The following is a 19,642-nucleotide window of genomic DNA, read 5'->3' as shown; positions in this document are numbered from 1 at the left end:
TATGGGAACACTGAAGCACCTCTGCCTCCATGCAGGGCCCAGGAGGAGCATGAGGGCTCCAGCCCCTTGCTGCCTCTTCATGGAAAAGGGCCTGGAGCTGACCTGGACTCCAGACCTGTGGCTTGAGGACAGCTCTGCACACCTCACACCGCCTGCTAGCTTGCAGCACAGCTCAGCTCAGTGCCTGGCAAGCCTGCTGCTGGTGCCCTCAGACTGCCACATTGTCGAGACTGGATCCTTCATGGCATCTGCTGGCCCCTGCCCACCCCACTAACAGCAGCAATATCCCCTGGGTTCCCAACTTTGCCACAGCCCTCTGCCCCTGTGCCACACTCGCGGTGTGCAGTGCCCCACACTGGGCTGCACGTTACCACTCCACCATGTACCAATCCCCTCCTTGCATGATGCCTGCTTGTCTGGAACTCCTCCCCCACCCACACATCCTCTCTGCTTGAGGCTTTCCACCCCTTGTCCATGCTCCCCATTTCCCTAACCATGCCCCCCTTCCTCTGTCGGTGTTGCCCCCTCTGCTATACATCCTTCCCCCGTGATTCCCCTCCCCTAACCAAGCCCCACCTCCCCGCCCTGTGATCCCCCTCTCCTATGAATGCTTCCCCTTTCCCCATCTGTGATTCCCCTCCCTTGTGCACACTCCTCCCAATCTTTTGCCCTGCATGTTCCCTCCTCCCATTTGTTGTTATTTCCATGCCCCCACCCCTTGCCCATGCTTGATATGCCACCCTGACTTCTCTGCTGCTGCTGGTGGAAGCGCTGCCTTCAGAGCTAGGTACCAGGCTAGCTGCTGCCGCTCTCTCCGCTTTGCCTTCAGAGCTGGGTGGCTAGAGAGTGGTGACCACTGCTCCTGGCAAGGCACCCAGCTCCGAAGGCAGCGCCACTTCCAGCAGGAGCACAGAAGTAAGCGTGGCAATGCCATACCATACCACCCTTTCATCAATGGTTAAATTTTGTGCTGGGAGGGGTGGCTACGGGAGGGTTAAGGCAAATTTTGGGGTAGTTATAGCCACTGCAAACCCCTCCCCAAGCTCCCTCATCTTTTCAGATTCTACTTTGCTTATTATAGGACCAACATCCTAAATAAGATTTCCAAATACATTTCATCTTTTGTCCATTCAGGTCAACAAAGAAAAAGAAAGTCCCACCTGAAGGCCTAGGTTGTACCTTTCTGTAATAATGATTTGCACATGAAGTATGGAAAACATGTACTCAATATGGAATGGCTTTCAACAAATTAGTTCAGGTACCACATCTACTAAACTAGACATAATCCCATTACTTGGACAACAGTAGCTCATGCACATCTGCTATGTACCGTCTCTCCATGTATTACACATCAAATGCCTGGGGATACATTTATTAATTAAACTTGCTAATTTCAAGCATGTGTTTGATCTAATCTGATAATTGCATACACACACAAAGAATTACAGCAGGTACACCCCCATATCATGGATCTATTTGTGTACAAACTTACATGGGAGGTTTAAATAGTTGTGGGCCTGATTTTCACTTAAATCATTTTGGCAGCATAAAGATGCCTTTCAGTGGAAACAAATGAACCGTACACCCACTTGAAAGTACCTTTACATTGCCAGAATAGTGTAAAAGAGCATCGCGTAAATGAGAATAAGGCCCAGCATGTTTAAACATTATTGCATTTTTATCAAAGCTTAATGAAAAATGGATTATTGTTTGGGAAAGCTCCTTTAGGAAAGACGCTTCCTGGTGACGTTTGCAAGTAAGTAGTTGTGCCTGAAGGGCATAGGAGCTATTTGGCCCAATTAGCTCCTGATGGGACCACTGTAGCAGATTGCCTGCTGAGAGAATTGTTTCACATGCTAACTGCCAGAGTTCTGCAGATGAGCTCAGTCCTGAACTCACTTTACAGACCACTGATGAAGGTGTCTCAAAAGAGGCGCAGAAGGGGAAAAGGGAACTTTATGGAATGTAGACAGCCCTGTAACCACTTGTCTTTGCCTACTCAGCATCTTAAGGAAGTAATGTTGTTAGCACATGACTATCATCATGCTGATCCCATATGGGCAAATATCTAGGATAGAGTGGCTGATTCAGCACCTGTCCATCCAGGCAAACAGCCAGTGTCTCACATCTTTGTAGAACCCTAGTGGGTTCAGACACATCTGATTCCTTGTGGCAGGAGAAGTTGGTAACTGTAAGTCACCAAGACATCAGTTTTAACATGCTGGCGGAAATTGATGCTGTCTCTTTATGGCAGAGTCCAGTCTTTGAGTTTACAATGGTTTTAAATCTACATCCAAACAACCAGCAGTATGTCTGTGAAAATGCAAATTACCTGGCTGACAGGGAGGAGGAAGCTTTGCCCCTCACTGACAACATAGAGCAAACAGCTGAGGGGGTGCTGCTAGAAACATTTACCCCTAATCAGCAGGTAGGTTCCCTTAACCAAGGGAGCTCAAGTCTCAATCCTTCAGAAAGCGGGGCAGGAAGGGCTCACCCAGAGGGTGACCCCAAGAGAGGAAGTGGATATGCACAGCCCTGGGGTTAGGAGACAGCTCCATAAGGGGCCTGCCAGTAACCGCATCCTAACCTCACCGATCCCTAAATATCAAAGCCCCAAAGATGTGCTTGGATTAAAAACTTATGCAGGACAGAACACTGTAGTAAAAGGAAAGCCAGTACCTATGTACATGCAAGGGTACAGGAAGGAATTAAAGGACACAATGGGTATTGAACAAACCAGACTATCTAAACAGAAAGTGTTGTATGACAAGATACTTGTAAACGTCAATTTATGATGAAAACTTTGGCGGTAACATTAAACCTTGTGGTGAAAAACTTGATGTTAATGTTCAGGAGATAGTTCTCAGATGTAGTAAACCCTGTCATATGGGGGTTCGCACCCTTAGCCACTAAACAACATACAAAGTGCATAAACATACTGCAGTAAGGATATATTAGTGATAAAAACAATGGTTTTCACTTCTGTATGCCTTCCATCTGATGATTTTGTGAACTTCACAGATATGAATGAATTAACTGGGTGTTGTGAAACTAAGTTCCCTTACCTCCATTTTACAGAGAGAAAAGGGAAGGCAAAGAGAAACTAAATAACTTGCTCAAGATCACGCAGGAAGTCTGTGACAGAGCTGACAACAGAATCAAGTCACATCTCCTGTGCTTTCAGTCTTTCCCCACCAAATTATATGGGGAGAGATTAGGGGCAAAAGCCTACCCTCTTCAAGTAGATAGGAGTTTTGTCATTGACTTCAGAAGGGCTTTCACCCTAGATTCTCTCCAATCACTAATTTCCATAGAATAGATACTGTACTTCATAATTAGTTTTTATTCAGGCAAAATCCTGTTTGAATTTTTGGTCTCAGCATTCATATTGTTATCACAGAAAACTAATGTTTTATTCTTTTGTAGGCAAAGATAGTGTTTTGGGTGGTTTTTTTTAATGTAATAGGATATTGTGGTGCTCAAATTTAAGCCTTTTGGTGAATCCGATGTTATCATCAGTGGGTATTCAAAAAAATGAACCACAATAACCTTGCTCTCTATGTGATTATTTCAACAGCCTATGTAACTTGATTTACAGAAGCACAAACTGGTAATGAGCTTTCCCTGTTTGCAGCATTAATACATCAAGACTAACAGCTAAAGTAGTTTTGTGAACTATAGAATGCTAAGAACAGTCAGTGCCTTTACTTACAAGCTAACTAAGGAGTGCAAGGGGCTTCTGCATAGGAATGAAAGGTTTCTGTTCAGTCTTGAAATGAGTGAGTACTATATGATTACAGATGCAAGGAAGTTTATAAAGGATGGTGATTTCTGTGCAAGCTTAGAAAATTATTGTAAAAAGAGGCACCTTCTGCAAATACTGATTCAATCATTACTTGGCATCGAAGCAAATCAGGTAAGGACCTTGGCATTTGGCCCATTGACAATATTATCCTAGAAACCCTCCCTGGACCTGATTCTCCTCTGCATTGTACTCCAAGTACACCTGTGCAAAATGGATGTAAAATGCTATCAGGTTAGAGTGGTAAAAATGTACCCCCTCTCGGTACAGGTATGAATGACTACACAAGATGTAAGGCAATGGAGAATCAAGCCCAGTGATGTTATTTTTTACAATATCTTGATGGCTAATAAACGTAAATAAAATGGTAAAAAGGATCAGCAGTAAGGTGTGGGGAGGAGGCAGTGAAGAAGTACTACGAATACAGCAGGGGGAACCTAAGACAGATAAATGAGAGAGAAGGAGATATTAACTCGAGCACAAGGTTAATTTTAGGTCTGGTTATTATTCATCCATAGACAATACCCACTAAAGTACCTACATTAAGACTAGGATTCCATGCTGAGATTCTGACAAACATATGAGCTTGAGTCTTGTGGTTTTTGTGACTTCATCAGAACCCATAAGTCCAATTGAAGCCTCACTATGTGCAGCTGGAGAGAGATTATTTCTACTATTATTACCATTATTTTCTCTTTGTGGTGAAGCAGTAGCAGGCGTCACTGCAAGTGTTTTCACTGTCTTTCTCATAAGTTTAGGAGGGTTGAATATTTTCACCCTATCAGCAAAACCTACCATTTTCTTTTCTAAACTACAGTACCTGCCTGGTCTCCCTGGTACCTGGCTATAGTATTCCTATAGCAGGTGGCTGTTGCTAAGAGCTATGGGTAGAAAGTACAGTGATTTGAACTCTGCCCCTGAGAATATGCTCCCTCCCTCCACGATGCTTGTTCTGGGCCCACTGGAACAACACTTCCAAACAGAATTTGCCTGAATGATGGGGAATTGCAAAATGCTATGTATCTAGCTGTACATATATGCATACATGTGTGTGAAGGCAAATATACACACAAAAATTAAACAGGGTGAAATCTACCCCTATGCAGCCTCTAAATAAGCCAGCCTCCACAGCACAGAAGTGCCCTTTTAGCCCTCCTGCAAATAGGAGCTTCTTTGTTAGAACAATTATACTAGAAGCCTCGCTCCCATGGGGCCAGCCCTGCAAGGTACAGAGCACTACACTTTGACTTCCCAAAGGGCCAAGGGGGCTCAATACCTCACATGATAAGCCCCACCCTCTACAATCTATGGAACAGTCCATTGGGGGTGGCCTACTCTACAGCAGAGGAAACAGAGAGGTGCAATAAGCTTTGTTTCAGCCCATACATTGGCACAGTGATAGCAGTGGGCTGTGCTGAACTCCCATGGCCACAGGCTGCGAATTTCATCCCACACCTGCCAGTTAATCTCCCTCACTAATCTGCTGACTTGGGCTTTGGGTAGGGAGAGTGCTCTCACTGCATATGGTTGTTTCGACAGAAGCACATAACTTAGAGATGAAAAAAGACTTGTTAAATCATCTTGTTCATCTTTCTGCCAGTGAAAGATTGTGCCCTAGACTGTTCAGAACTCCCAACTGCTCGAATATAATCTCCAGTCTGATTATAAATCATTGAGTGACCATTTTCCTTCGGAAATTGTTTCACTGTCTAGTAGGTCCTACTGTTAGACCAGGGGTTGGCAACTTTTCAGAAGTGGAGTGTCGAGTCTTCATTTATTCACTCTAATTTAAGGTTTTGTGTGCCTGTAATACATTTTAATGTTTTTAGAAGGTCTCTCTATAAGTCTATATATTATATAACCAAACTACTGTTATATGTAAAGTAAACAAGGTTTTCAAAATGTTTCAGACGCTTTATTTAAAGTTAAATTAAAATGTAGATCTTATCAGTTTAGTGTGATCCTTGCCCTTGCTTTTCCTTGCTGAGTTTTCCAATGTCTGGCACGTATTTGGATACTTTAAGATGCACACAGGCTTCTGAGTGATCAGTTGTTAACTGACTGGCAGGAGATCAGTGGCTGGAACCCCAGATCGGCAGCTGAGGTGAGTGGAGCTGGTGGCTGGTAGGGCTGAGCAGGGCCAGAGGCCTGTACCCTGTCTGGCAGAGGTCCTGTGCTGGAACTCCAACCAGAAGCAAGGTGAGTGGGGCTATGGTGGGGACCCTGGCTGGCAAGGGGCCAGCAGCTGGAACCCCAGACCCACAGCAGGCCGAGCAGGGTCAGTGGCTGGGACCTCAGCCTACCGCCGCTCTAGGGTTCCAGCTGCTGGCTCCTGCCAGCCGAGGTCTCAGCCCACTGCCAGCCTGGGGTTCCTTCACCCAGGCCAGCAGCCGGCACTGAGTGGGGCCAGCGCGAGACCCTCAGAGTCCCCACTTTGGCTGCTGACTCCTGCCAGCCAGGGTCTCAGCCTGTTGCCAGCCTGGGGTTCCTTCACCGACGCCGGCAGTGGGCACTGAGTGGGATCAGCGGTGGGACACCGGCTGGCAGGATCTGGCAGAGGAAACCCCAGAGCGGCAGTGGGCTGAGCCGCTCAGCCCGCCGCTGCGTGCCATCAAAAATCAGCTCCTGTGCCACCTTTGGCACGTGTGCCATAGGTTGCCGACCCCTGGATTAGAGGTATACATTAGGTTAGCTAATCTCTCTTCCTGCCCGTGCAGGTTTGTTTCTTATCATTCCCTTACTAGAACTTTGGTTTAGTTTTAAATGTGCCAGAAGATAAGGCTTCCATCATTTCCCAAGGGAGCCTATTCCACACACTAATGGTTTGGCATTTTTTCTAACGTTCAGATAAAATTTCCCCTTCTGAGTTTCATCTCATTACTCCAAGTTACATTTGCTCCCTTCTAGAAATTTACACCCTTCAAATATTTGTGGACTGTTACAATGTGCCCATTAGTCCCAGCATAGTCAAGCTATACATAATTAATATTTTGAATCTTTCCTAGTAAATTAATCCCTCTGGCCTACTCATCTCTGAACTCCTTCCAGTTTGTCAACAGTATTATGGTAATTTGGTGACCAGAACATGATATTCCAGATGCAGTTGCCTGAGAATCACAGAGAGGAGGATTATCGTAGTGCTCTTTTGTAACACTATACCTCTGCATATATAGCCCCAAACTGCACTGCACTTTTTTCCCTGCAATATCACATTGCAAACTCAAGTTTAATTTGCTGTTAGATAGCACCCTAAATTCTTCTGGCATAACTGCTTTGCAGATTTCTTCCTCCTGTTGCATAGTTGCATTTCAGATTAGATATCTCCAGATACATTAAAGCAGCCATTTTTTCAAGTCTGAAGCACAGAGATGTTAAATTATTTCCAAGGACACACAGCAAGACAGGAGAGCATCTAAGAATAGAAACCAGATGACTTCTGAGTCCCAGCCCCATGCTTGAACCACTAGACCATGTTTCTTCTCAACTGTATTACTATCTAACTGCACCTGTTGTGTTAGCAATCATATTATGTGCAATGGCAGTTGCTGTGTCTTGGGAAATTATGGGGGAAACTCATAGGAAGGGGAAACAAGCCAGAGGTTATGAGCCAACCATTCTCTACAAATTTCAAATTGCTTACTCTCTAACTGTTGCTCAGAGTACTCATCAGGGAAGTAAATCTTAATGGAGCCTTGCAAAAGCTATTTGCTACCAGAAATCTCTCCTGAAAAGACTTTTATGCTAATTGTAGGGATTTTTTTTCTATTTTCAAGGGGTTTTTTGCTATAAAATTACTTCTGTAGTCTGATTTCATTCCTTTTTGGGGGGGAGGGGAAATGTACTGTCATAAGTGGACATGTAAGATTTGACGGTAAAACAAAAAAAAGTTAAATTAGTTCTCAAGTTAGATATAAATTGTCAAAAAAGAAGTCATGAGTTCTTATGAATGCGTCCACAAACTGTTTATGAAAGCAGCATTAGCTGAAGTCTTTGATGGAACTCAGATGACATCTTCCACTTCATTATCAGAAATGAACTATTTTTCTCTGAGTTGGTTTCTTATGCTCTCTCTCTCTCTCTCTCTCACACACTCACACAAACTCTGCATACAATTTTCAAATGTGGGTACCCAAGTTTTTTGCATAAAACCCACATTTGTGCATGCAAAATGTCTGATTATATAAGCAGATGGGTACATATGTTATGCACACAACTACCCATTTTACATATATAAATGCCTGCTTGCAGCCACAATGTTGTGGACACATCGTAACCACCAATGATTTAAAGTATGTGTGTGTTCATTCCTGAAGATCAGGCTTAGATTAGTGAATTTCAAAATGCTGCTGCTTACTCAAAAGGCTGTTACTAGTAGGGAAGGAGCTGGAAAGCCTGTGAGGATGTAGGGGGAAGAAGGGAACTAGCAGTCCATTGTGGGTTTTGAGGAACAAGAGATCTGAAAGCCTGTGTGTGGGCTGGGAGACAATGAGGTCTATGCAAGGAGAGAGAGATGAGGGTTGGGTCTAGGCTGTGTAAATATGAAGGTACCTCCTTAGCTGAACTTTTGAACAAGTTTAGACAGAGTTTGATTTGTCTAAAATTCTAGTCACAATACATAATACTATCTTTGCTTACCATTGTATCAGTGTATTCTTCCAGTTTTGCCTCAGGAATCATCTTTCTGTGCTGCAAAAAGAGATCTCTCAGGAAGTCCTATTGACAGAAAAGAATCAGAGTAATAGACTTTACCTTTTGGAGTTCAAGGATTAATATTAAAAATTGAGGCCGCAATTCACCAAGTTATTTAAACACAAGCCTAACTCTGAGTACATGAGGGGTTCCATTGGCTTCAATTTAATTTAAATTTATTTGAACTTTTACTTTTTTTAGTTTATATGTAGTGTTAAAATATATTTTAAAATAATCAGATTCTCCTGTAACAGACATAATGGAACCGTAAATTAGAGGATCAGCTGTATGTAGGGGACAGTGGATTTTTTTGTAAGTGACATTTATTTCTCCCCAAACATTTAACTTTCTAAATAATCTGAAATCATTATGGCCCAAACTCCACAAAGCACTTAGGACCAGACTTTTAAAGGCCTTTAATCACCTACATCTACACTTAAGCATATGTTGAAGTCCCACAGACTTCAGTGGGACCTCAGTATGTGCTCAACTCTAAACATATGCTCTCTCTCAGCATATGCACAGTGTGCCCAGCCATTTGACAGCATCATCATCAGCCAGGTGAAGAGCTGGTAGCCTGCCGTTGAAGTAAGCCAGCAGGCACTCATCAAGAATGTGCAACATAGTCTGAAGTTAACCGCATCTACATCGCAGGTTGTTAGAGAAACCCATTTGAAACATCAAGGAAGTGTGAGATGAGGTCAAAGTCATCAGTACCATAGCGTCCTGCTACGCTGATAGCAACGTAAGTTTCTTGCAAACAGATTACATCGGTACTGTGACAAGTGGCTAAGGACTAATGACTCTGTGTTGGCTGCTGACAGACCCTCAACATTAAGCTGAAGAATTCGAAGCGCCAGTCCAATGGCTCAGAAGTCAAAAGATGGCAATACATTGGGGTTACAGTCAGATGGCATGTGACCAAGATTCATTGCCAGATTTGCTGCCCAACTGCTTTGCAGACCAACGACAGATTTCTGAACGTGGTGAAAAGTGCAGTGTTTGATTAAGTGCTTTCCTGAATCGGACCTGGGCCTGAAAATAAATGTTGAGCTAAATCCTGCACCCACCTTTGCAGGCACTGAAAACCATTTATTAATAGGCACAAAAGTAATTAGCTAGTTAATAAAAAGGAATTGCTGTGGCTCTGTTCTGCAGCGGTTGGAGAGGAGAGGCTGGGCTCGGGACTGTGCACATTTGTAAGATATGGAGGAGTGCTCTGGTGGTTGTCTCCACAGCAGTCCAGAGGTGAGTTGGGGGGCAGGGAAGGGATGTAAGCCCAGGGATGAGGGGAAGGAGTGGGGCACAAAGGTGAGCTCAGGTGGTCCACAAATAAGAGGATCTACTGGCCAGTTCCTCACACAACCATGCAAGAGAACCACAGATCTAGCAGCTACAATTACAGCCAATGTATTCTCTAGTGATTGATTGCTACAGAACAATTTTAAAATGCCATTTATCAAGTTCACAAAAAGGCAGTAGAATTACTAAAGCCAGTGGAAAGACTCCCACTGATTTCAGTGAGTTATAGATCAGGCCCAAAGAGACAGTTAAAATAACTTACTTTGAGCTCGCCAGCTGAAATAAATCCACTGCTATCAGCATCATATTTGCGCCAAATCTGGAGGGGAAAAATTGGTAAGACCACATTAATTTTGCACTTAATCACCAAATAAGTTGATTATCTCATACAGCTCTAGATCAGATCTCATTCAGTTCCGTACTTTGCATGTAGTCATATTATTGAGTACTTAATTCACTATAGACAAAGTAAAATTATCCACATACAGTGTTTTTTACTCTTATTTTGATGTTGACAGAACTATGTATAGCACGCTGTGGAAAAAAGGAATCTGCAATCAGCCATTTATTATAGACAGTCTCTTTCTATAAAGGAAAAATATAATCAGACTGAGAACCTGATCAAAATTTTGTACCTAATTTGTGCACAAAGCCATCATGGTTACATACTCAGAGTGGTAATTTGCCTGTATAAATGACCAGTTAGATGCATAACTGGTCATTGTGTCCACAAACACCCAATTTACATTGTAATCAAGATTATACATTCAGTTTGGAAATCAAGCATTTGAAGTAGAGGTATATATTTAAAAATAAAGGTTTTTTTTAAATAATGGCTTTTAAAAGCCATCTCTACTCTGGTTTCCTATCGGAGTAAGTCGCTCTATGTCTATGAAGGAGCCATGCAAAATTCTGTTTGGCTATTCACCCAGGTGGGGTATTTTTGTTTTTTGTGGGCAAGTAATTTTAATGAGTGAGTGCAATGTCTTTTGTTATAACCATCATCATAATAAAGGGTAAGCAAGTAAATTTTGTCTGGGCTGGTCAATTTTCATGAATGTTGCAAGGCTGATATAGTGTTTCTGCAGCAGCTAGCAATGCCAAGAATATAGGACCAAATCCTGCCCCAGATCTGTGAAGATGTTCAAAAGCTGGTAGATCGAGCCACCTGATTTCCCCAAATGTAGGGGACCTCCTTGGGTGGTCTAGAGTTGCCATAATGACTCTGACTCTGCTTCCTTCCTTGCTCCCTTGTGCAGAGGTGTGGCAAGGAAAAAGAGGCATTCCAAGGGCATCTGTATACCCCAGTACTCCCTGACTAACAGAATTGCACAGGCTGTCCACAGTCCCAGTCCAGGGCCACTTAACAAATCCCTCAATCCACTCTAAATTGTGCCTTGGAACGTGACGGACATCTCCAGAATCAGGGAAGAGTGCCAGTATCAAGGTGGCTCAAAACCTTCTTTGCCATTCCCCACTGATCTTTGTCCAGTGCACAAATCATAAAGCCAAGGATCTGACCCCAGCTCTCTAAAGGGTTAAATTGTTCAGTGGGTTGCTACAGAAACCTTTCATCTCTGGAGAAAATGGACATGTATCTTTAAGAAAGTCTGCAAAGTGCAAGCATCTACTCTATGCATCCCCTGGTTTTGTCCATCCTAGCTACAGAATCTCTGTCTTCTGAGCATTCCTACAGACCGTTCACACCTTCAACAGCTAAGAAAATGCAGCCTTCAGAAATAACACTGTTTTCCTTACTGAACATGAACTTGTACAAAATTCCACAGAGGTCCAATATACTAATCTACTTTAAAGAAGAGTCTGCTTATAGGTGCCATTCAGAATAATGGACAGCAACATACAAGAGGTGAAGGCAAAAGACACACACCCGCATAAACTCCACACTGTTGTCCAAGGGTGTTTCCCGACGGAAAAGCAGCAGAAAGTTCTCATCCTCTGGCAAGATCATATATGCAAGCTAAAAGGGGCAGGTAAAGATTAGAGCAAATTTACATGACTAGTGACACTATGCAAGAAATAAAAGATGAACATGTTGTTTCCATGTAAATTACACTTTGAGCAAGCAGTTTGAAATTTACACACAACCTGGCTTATCTTTGTGTCCCTGCTCCCTCCCCCCATGCCCCTCAACATCCCAATTATGCATGATCAGGGCTGGCTGTAGACACCAGCATCCAATAATGTGCTTGGGGCAGCACTTTTCAAGGGGCAGCATTCCGGCCCTTTGGGGATGGCACTTTTCAAGGGGCGTCACTCCGGCTTTTTTTTTTTTTTTTTCGCTTCAGCTGTGGCACTCCCCCCCCTCCACATCTTTTTTTTGCTTGGGGCAGCAAAAAACCTGGAGCTGGCCCTGTGCATGATCCATTTTTTAATTTGATTGTCTTTCAAAAAGAGAGATATTTTGGGACTTTACCTCGTGTATTTGTAAACGTCCATCTGCAGTGACATCGTAGGCAGACATGAATTGCTCTTTCACCCTCTGAAGCTTTTCCTCTGTTATAGCATCCTGCGGTTTGAAAAGCCACGCACACACAAACAGAATCACTTAGGGCACTAGAACATCTCCTGGATGAAATTTACTGTCACAATTGTCCCATATATGAATGTTACTTCATTTAGAATTCTCAATGCAGTGCTTCTATTGGTTCATGCACAGATGCCACATAGGCTAAGTTTTAGAATGGAGCCCTACATGTAGCTCAGTGGCTCATAAACAGTATGATGGAGACTCATTTCAGGCATCTGGAGATGCCTAAATGTTTCAGAGTCATTCTCCTTAGCCAGCTGGTCCACACAGTGCAACTATAATCCCCCCTGCTCCCTGGGGGCGGCGGGGAGTGTGTATACAAGAGTTAGAATGTCCATTTTACTCTTGTACTTTACGGATTAGAGCAGTTTCCAGGAAAATACATCTTTGTACTTTTTCATTAGGTCATTTGGCTTAGCAGATGTTGGTGACATTGTAGCTGGCTTGTTTCATACGTCATTACCAATGTGAATGGAGATCTAGAACTGCTCTGAAACTAAGCCCTGGAGGTATCAGTGTTTACGATATGGAATTTTAAGCTTCCTGCATTCTTTGTGCTTGCATGTCCCTTACTCCCCTTTCAACCAATTTGTAGGTGGCGAATGTGAGAAGTTGAGAGTTCAACTGTTTATATGATTTGGCAGGTATTATACTGACTTGTGGACAATTTAACTTGGCAACATTTTTGAACAACTGGTCTGGCTGGGCTCCGCCACCTGTGATACTAAAGCAGCAACACCTTATTTTGGTTAGAAAAACTCAAGCAGAGATGCAGAGATAGGGAGAAGAAATTTAGTGGTGATATGCGCAGCATCCAAAAAGAAATACACCACAGCTGACAATTAGGATTTCCAAAGGAGATATCGCCAATAATTTCAGATAAATAGAACTAGCAAGGCAATCTGAATGGAAATACCCATTTATGTCACACCTCTCTGCTTCCCAGCTTGGCTAGTTCAGAGACTCATTATTACCCCTTCTCCGCCTACTGTGGGGTTCATATGCCTTCCTCTGAAGCATTGTGGCCACTGTCAGACAGAATAGTGGTGGACCTTAGGTTTCATCCAGTATGGTAATTCCTAGGTTCTTATGACAGGTAGTCCTAGAAAAGTGAGTACTATTAAGATTATCGCCATGACTGCATACCACTTGATTAAGGACAAGGGACTATTAAAATCAAAATCAATTGATGTAAAGAATGAATACCAATTCTGTATCCCACTGCTGAGTGGGATGAAGCTGGAGATACTGAGAGCTGCGGTCCAAGCACAGGAAAAACTGACCACATGGGAATGTCAGACCATGGGACTAGAAACCAGGAACTCCTGAGTTCCAGTCCAAGTGCTGACACTACCTCTTTGTGGGGTCTTGGGGAAATCACTTAACCTCTCTGCTTGAGTTACCCCTACACGTAAAATGGGGATCATAACTACTTGCTTCACAGTAGTTAATGTTTATAAAGTGTTCTGAGGATGACAAATGTGGAAATTATTCTTAATTTAACTTATTTTTATTGCAGCAGCTTACCAAGGTTTAAACAAGGCAACAACAGAAGGACTTGTCATTGGGCCCTGAGTCAGCAAAATACTTAAGCATGGGCTAAATTAGCATTTACATCCACTTTTCACTGTCAGAGGTACAAGGTCGTAGAGAATCAGGCCCTCAGTCTTCCATTCCGGAACAATCTATAAATTTCTTGCAGCTAACATGGTTGTGCTGTAGGCACAATGACTAAGGCTAGCACTGTACTATCATGGTTAACTCACAAGTTGATATTTTGAAAACTTGTTCTCTGCTGAAATGAATTACAGTAAGAACACCCATGCCTCAAAGCTCACAAATCTTTTTGATACCATGCAGAATAGTCAGTAGTCACGTGTGACCCAGGAACCTTTTGGTGTCAACTGGCAGAAGAAAAGGGGATTCATAGAGTTTTAATAGGGATCCCCTGGGTCAGCTATATGCATATTAAGTTCACCAAAGTGTGGCGTGTGAGGTCTCTAATAGGAGCCAATAGCCCACTAGTGACTCCAATCATTTGAAAATGTATGGATGGATAATAATAAAGGATTTGGAGATCTATGCTGGAAATTACATTCTCAAAGACTTGGAGTTAAGGCAGATAACCAAGAGATGACATGACTTCAACAGGTTCCTTTCAAACAGGAGGTAGCAGATACTTAGCTATGTCTGGTCATGTGTGTATTGGACATTGTATATCTCACAATGCAGGCCTATTTGCATACTGAGCCCGATACTCACTGCAATATTTACAGGAAAAAAATAAACAGCAGGAGGGGATCCTGTTTACCAGTAAAGACAATGGATTGTGGGGGTATACCTGGGAGTGCAGTCTAGATTTTTCACATAGGAGAGAAGCTGACGGTGTGGCTTGTTTCATGAAAAAGGGATCATAGCCTGTGTGGCTGGAAAGTGTTGGTAATACTTTATTAGACACAAGGGTCTTGGTAATTAAGCCTACGTTCTAGAATGCGTGTTATCAATACTTCTACTTGTTATCACTCAAATCTCTCTACTTTGTTGAATTAATTTCTTTGTTTTCACTATAAACTTACCTTAGTGCTGTGTGTTAAGGGGAACAGTGGTCTGAGGTGTACCTGGTAAGATGGGTTGTACTATTCCTTTGGGAGCAGTGAATCTGTCAATACTTTGAGTGCCCAGTGAACAGGGGCTGGACACTCCAGGGAGACCTCAAAGGCTCGGGGGTGGGAGTGTGCCTAGCGCCAACCTGTAGAATCAGAGTGGGGCATGCATAGTCTTAGAGGGGAGTGCTTGTGTTGCCCGTGGCCTGTGGAGGTGACACAGACAAGGCTTCCTCATGCTAAGACCAGGTGGTAGCAAAGTGCCTCACAGCGCCGGGTACCCACGGGGAAGCATCACAATATGATGGTACTAATTTCCAGCTGGTTCAAAAGAATACTACTGGGTAGGATTTTTCCCCCTAGAACCTCCGCCACAGTCAGCAGTAGTTACTCTAGTAGAGTAACATCAGGATTTCATAGATGAAAGAATGGAACCATGATTAGATTATGGACTTGCCTACACCTGAAGTGCTACAGTGGTGCAGCTGCACTGCTGTAGTGCTTCCATGTAGACACTTCTTATGCCAACAGGAGGGGCTCTCCCATCGGCATAGGTAATCCACCTCCCCTACCGACAGTAGCTAGGTTGACTGAGGAATGCTTCTGTTGAGCTAATACTGTCTATACCCAGGATAGCTGGGTCGACCTAACTTTTTAGTGCAGATGAGGCCATACACTGGAACTGAAGTATCTACCCTCTACACATACTTCAGTCAATATGCTCATGTATCATATATTTGTCTGATCATATTTCTTGACATCTTGCCCAAACCTGATGCTATATTTTTATGACATAAAAATGAGCTAGTGCTCATCACTGCTCTTGAAAATTAAGACCAGATCCTCAAATTGATTTCTATGAACATTGGGAGCATAAATTCCTTTGAGAATCTGGTCCTAACTGACTTCCATGGGACTACTCATGTAGTTAAAGTTACACGTATGCCTAAATGGTTTGCTGGATTGGGATCTTTCTTTTCCCTCTTTGTTCCCTACACATCCTGCATGTTTAGAAGTGCCTGCTGTTTTCCAAATGCCCTTCACCCATCAATAGTAAAGAGATCTGTTTTATTTCATTATGACATAAGAATATAATTTGATTTCTCTTTATCTGATTTCACAGCAAAAAAATAAAAAAGACCTCAACAACTCTCTCATGCATGAGAACATTACTGCTCTGTTATTATTATAACATACCCTTCATTGGGCATCCTACATTGACATCAAAAAGAGAAACTGTTAATCAAGTAAATGTCTTCGTTTATAAATGTCAAGTCCAATTAATTAATAGAGAATAGCTCTACTGAAAAGAATGAAGTAGCTCTTCTGATCTGGTTGTATACATCAACTGATTACATGTGAGTGGGTGTGGAGGATGGATGGATAGACAGACAAAACAATAAATGGGGCACTTTTGAACAAACACAATACTGTTTTCTTACACCTAAAAATTATAACCCTTTCTTGTGGTATTTAAATTGGCTTCCAGAGCAGAACACTTCCTAGGCATTAGACAAGCATATCAGTTGCTATTTTCAATAGCCTGGCAAACTACTCTGAAATTATCCTCCTCCATGCCCAGTAGGATAAGTTATTTTTGAAACTATAATCATCATTGATATTTGAAAAAATGTGCTGTGGAATTCAAACTAGTGTTTTGTTATAAAAGCTTATTGTTCAACCGTGTGTCAGCTTTTAACAACTTCATTGAATTTTAGCTATATAAAAGCATTGACAATGAGAATAAAAATAGGATTTTTTACAATTAGCTATCTTATTGGATAAATCACTTAAAAGACGCATCATTTGGAATGTATGCAAACCATAGCACCATTAGCTTTCGGATCAGATGTTCTTCAGCATGACAGATGTTTCAAAGTTGCCCTCCCTCTCTATGCAGCACCATTCTCTTTCTTGTAATGTAAAAGGTAATAGGAGTATATTACTATCACTAAGCGGATCATTTTACTTCCAGAGAGCAAAGGCAGAGTCAAAAATGCACAATCTGGGTTTTCTGAGAGCTATGCTAGAAGTGAAGTCTTTATATATCATTGTACAACATTAGCTTCAGTCTCCAGCTTTGTTCTTTAGCTCCGTACCCAACATTTGGAAGGGCAGAATCTATTCTGCTGTTGATGCAGGGCAGTCAAGAACTGCATTTCACCCCCACATAGGGGAGTAAGAAAGCATTTTATGTGCCTGCCCTGGGGCTGCTACTGTGCAGGTGGATGGGGGCTACGGTAGCCATGGCTCTGTACCCCAGCATGCCAGCTATTGCAGCTGAGCAGCTGCAGATGCCAAGTAAGTTACTCCTTGAAAAGACCTGAGGCAGATTATTTCCCATCTGAAGGAAGGGGGAAGCAGGGGTAAAATGTTGACTCTAGAAAGCTTAAACAAGTCTGAATCTACTCTGGGGGCTAGGTTTTGTTTTCACATCACTGCTGTTATATTGCTACAGTGAGGCAGTGAGTCTGGAAAGATGACAGTGTTAATATCACAGTAACAAACATTGCTGATAGTTAAAACTTCAGAAGGCTTGTGCATTTGGGAGGGGCTTACCCCAGAAACAGCAGGGAAAAAATTCTTACCCATCAACCTAGAAGCAGAATGTAAAATACTAGAGGTCTGGGTCTGAAGACAGCTTTGGGTTTTACAGAGGAAAATGTTTAAACAAATGACATACATTGTTACTATTAGTTACAGAACTTAACATACTTACAGATCTTTATATCTTCAAAGCACAGTACAAACATCAATTACTATCACTTAACTGTATTAATTTAATTGGTTTTCAATAATTGCCATGGTTTCCATAGACAAGATTCAAATGTCCCTTAAAAAAGTGTCTTGCCAATGCACAATTAAGTTACACTGTGTAGATGTGACCTGAGGATGCATTTTCTGCAGTCGGAAGATACCACTGTAGTTTTAAAGGTAACTGCTAGCCCGTATTAGCGCTCTCCTCCTCCCTACCCCAAATCTTGGGTAACCTGAGATTGTTCATATTACAAGGAGAAGAAGTGAGTGAGGGAGCGCGTTCCAGACTGACAGACATCAACTACATAGAAACAGAGCTACCACACTGATCAGAGCCAGGTGTGACAACAACAGAATACGTGGAAGTGGCAGAAGTGTTAAATGACTTATGTTTCAGTTTTCATCAAAAAGTTTAGTAGCAATTGGACATCTAACTTAATGAATGCCAGTGAAAATGAGGTAGGATCGGAGACTAAAATAGGGAAAGAACAAGTTAAAAATTACTTAGATGAGTTAGATGTCTTCAAATCACCAGGGCCTGATGAAATACATCCTACAATACTCAAGGAGCTGAGTGAGGAAATATCCAGGCCATTAGCAATTATCTTTGAAAAGTCATGGAAGGACTGGAAAAAAAGCAAATATAGTGCCAATCTATAAAAAGAGGAATAAGGACAACCCAGGGAATTTCAGACCAGTCAGTTTAACATCAGCACCCGGTAATATAATGGAGCAAATAATTAAACAATCAATGTGCAGACAGCTAGAAAATAATAAGGTGGTAAGTAACAGTCAGCATGAATTTGTCAAGAACAAATCGTGTCAAACCAACCTGATGGCTTTCTTTGACAGGGTAACAAGCCTTGTGGATGTGGGGGATAAAGTGGTAGATGTGGTATATCTTGACTTTAGTAAGGCTTTTGATATTGTCTTGCATGACTTTCTCATAATCAAACTAGGGAAATACAAGCTAGATGGAGCTACTATAAGGTGGGTGCATAACTGGTTGGAAAACTGTTCCCAGAAAGTAATTATCAGTGGTTCACAGTCACGCTGGAAGGGCATATTGAGTGGGGTCTGTAGGAATCAGTCCTGGGTCTGGTTCTGTTCAATATCTGTTTATGTTGGACATTAGCAAAAACTTCCTGTCAGGGTAGTTAAGCACTGGAATGAATTGCCTAGGGAAGTTGTGAAATCTCTGTCATTGGAGACTTTTAAGAGCAGGTTAGACAAACATCTGTCATGGATGGACTAGATCAGGGTTTCTCACAACAAATTTTTATGTGGCCACTCTCACTGGTGACCACACTGACACTTTTCCCTTAAAATACCTAATTAACTTTAGGAAAAACAATTAAATATGCACAGATACACACCCAAATCATTGTCATGTATATTTGTAACTTTTTTTTTTGGCAGACTCAGTACCAAAAACAATGCTGCCTCCCGCTTTGCCCCATCCCATCCCATCCCATAACTGCACTCAGAAACAAAACAATGTAAAACTTTAGAGCCTACAAGTTCACTCAGTCCTACTTCTTGTTCAGTCAATTGCTAAGAGAAACAAGTTTGTTTACATTTATGGGAGATAATGCTACCCACTTCTTAATTACAATGTCACCTGAAAGTGAGAACAGGCATTCGTATGGCAATGTTGTAGCTGGCGTTGCAAGATATTGACATGCCAGATGCACTAAAGTTTCTTATGCCTCTTCATGCTTCGGACATTGTTTCAGAGGACATGCTTCCATGATGATGACACTTGTTAAAAAATAATGTGTTAATTAAATTTGTGACTGAACTCCTTGGGGGGAGAATTATATGTCTCCTGTTCTGTTTTACCCACATTCTGCCATATATTTCATGTTATAGCTGTCTAAGATGATGACCCAGCATATGATGTTCATTTTAAGAACACTTTCACTGTAAATTTGACAAAAT

At 42.2% G+C, this 19,642-nt stretch overlaps 1 protein-coding gene across 1 annotated transcript in view; it reads right to left on the bottom strand.

The window, feature by feature from the left end:
- SCGN (secretagogin, EF-hand calcium binding protein) overlaps positions 1–19,642 on the bottom strand; it is a 51,162-nt gene that overhangs the window by 21,146 nt on the left and 10,374 nt on the right. The window contains 4 exon segments of the mRNA XM_032801255.2: positions 8,438–8,515; positions 10,056–10,112; positions 11,682–11,771; positions 12,228–12,320. Of these exon segments, the coding sequence (XP_032657146.1) occupies positions 8,438–8,515; positions 10,056–10,112; positions 11,682–11,771; positions 12,228–12,320 (318 nt within the window).

The sequence above is a fragment of the Chelonoidis abingdonii genome, chromosome 2, assembly GCF_003597395.2.
Source record: "Chelonoidis abingdonii isolate Lonesome George chromosome 2, CheloAbing_2.0, whole genome shotgun sequence".
Lineage (NCBI taxonomy): Eukaryota > Metazoa > Chordata > Testudines > Testudinidae > Chelonoidis > Chelonoidis abingdonii.
The sequence above is the reverse complement of the archived record's forward strand: the minus strand, read 5'-3'. Positions and strand labels throughout refer to the sequence as shown.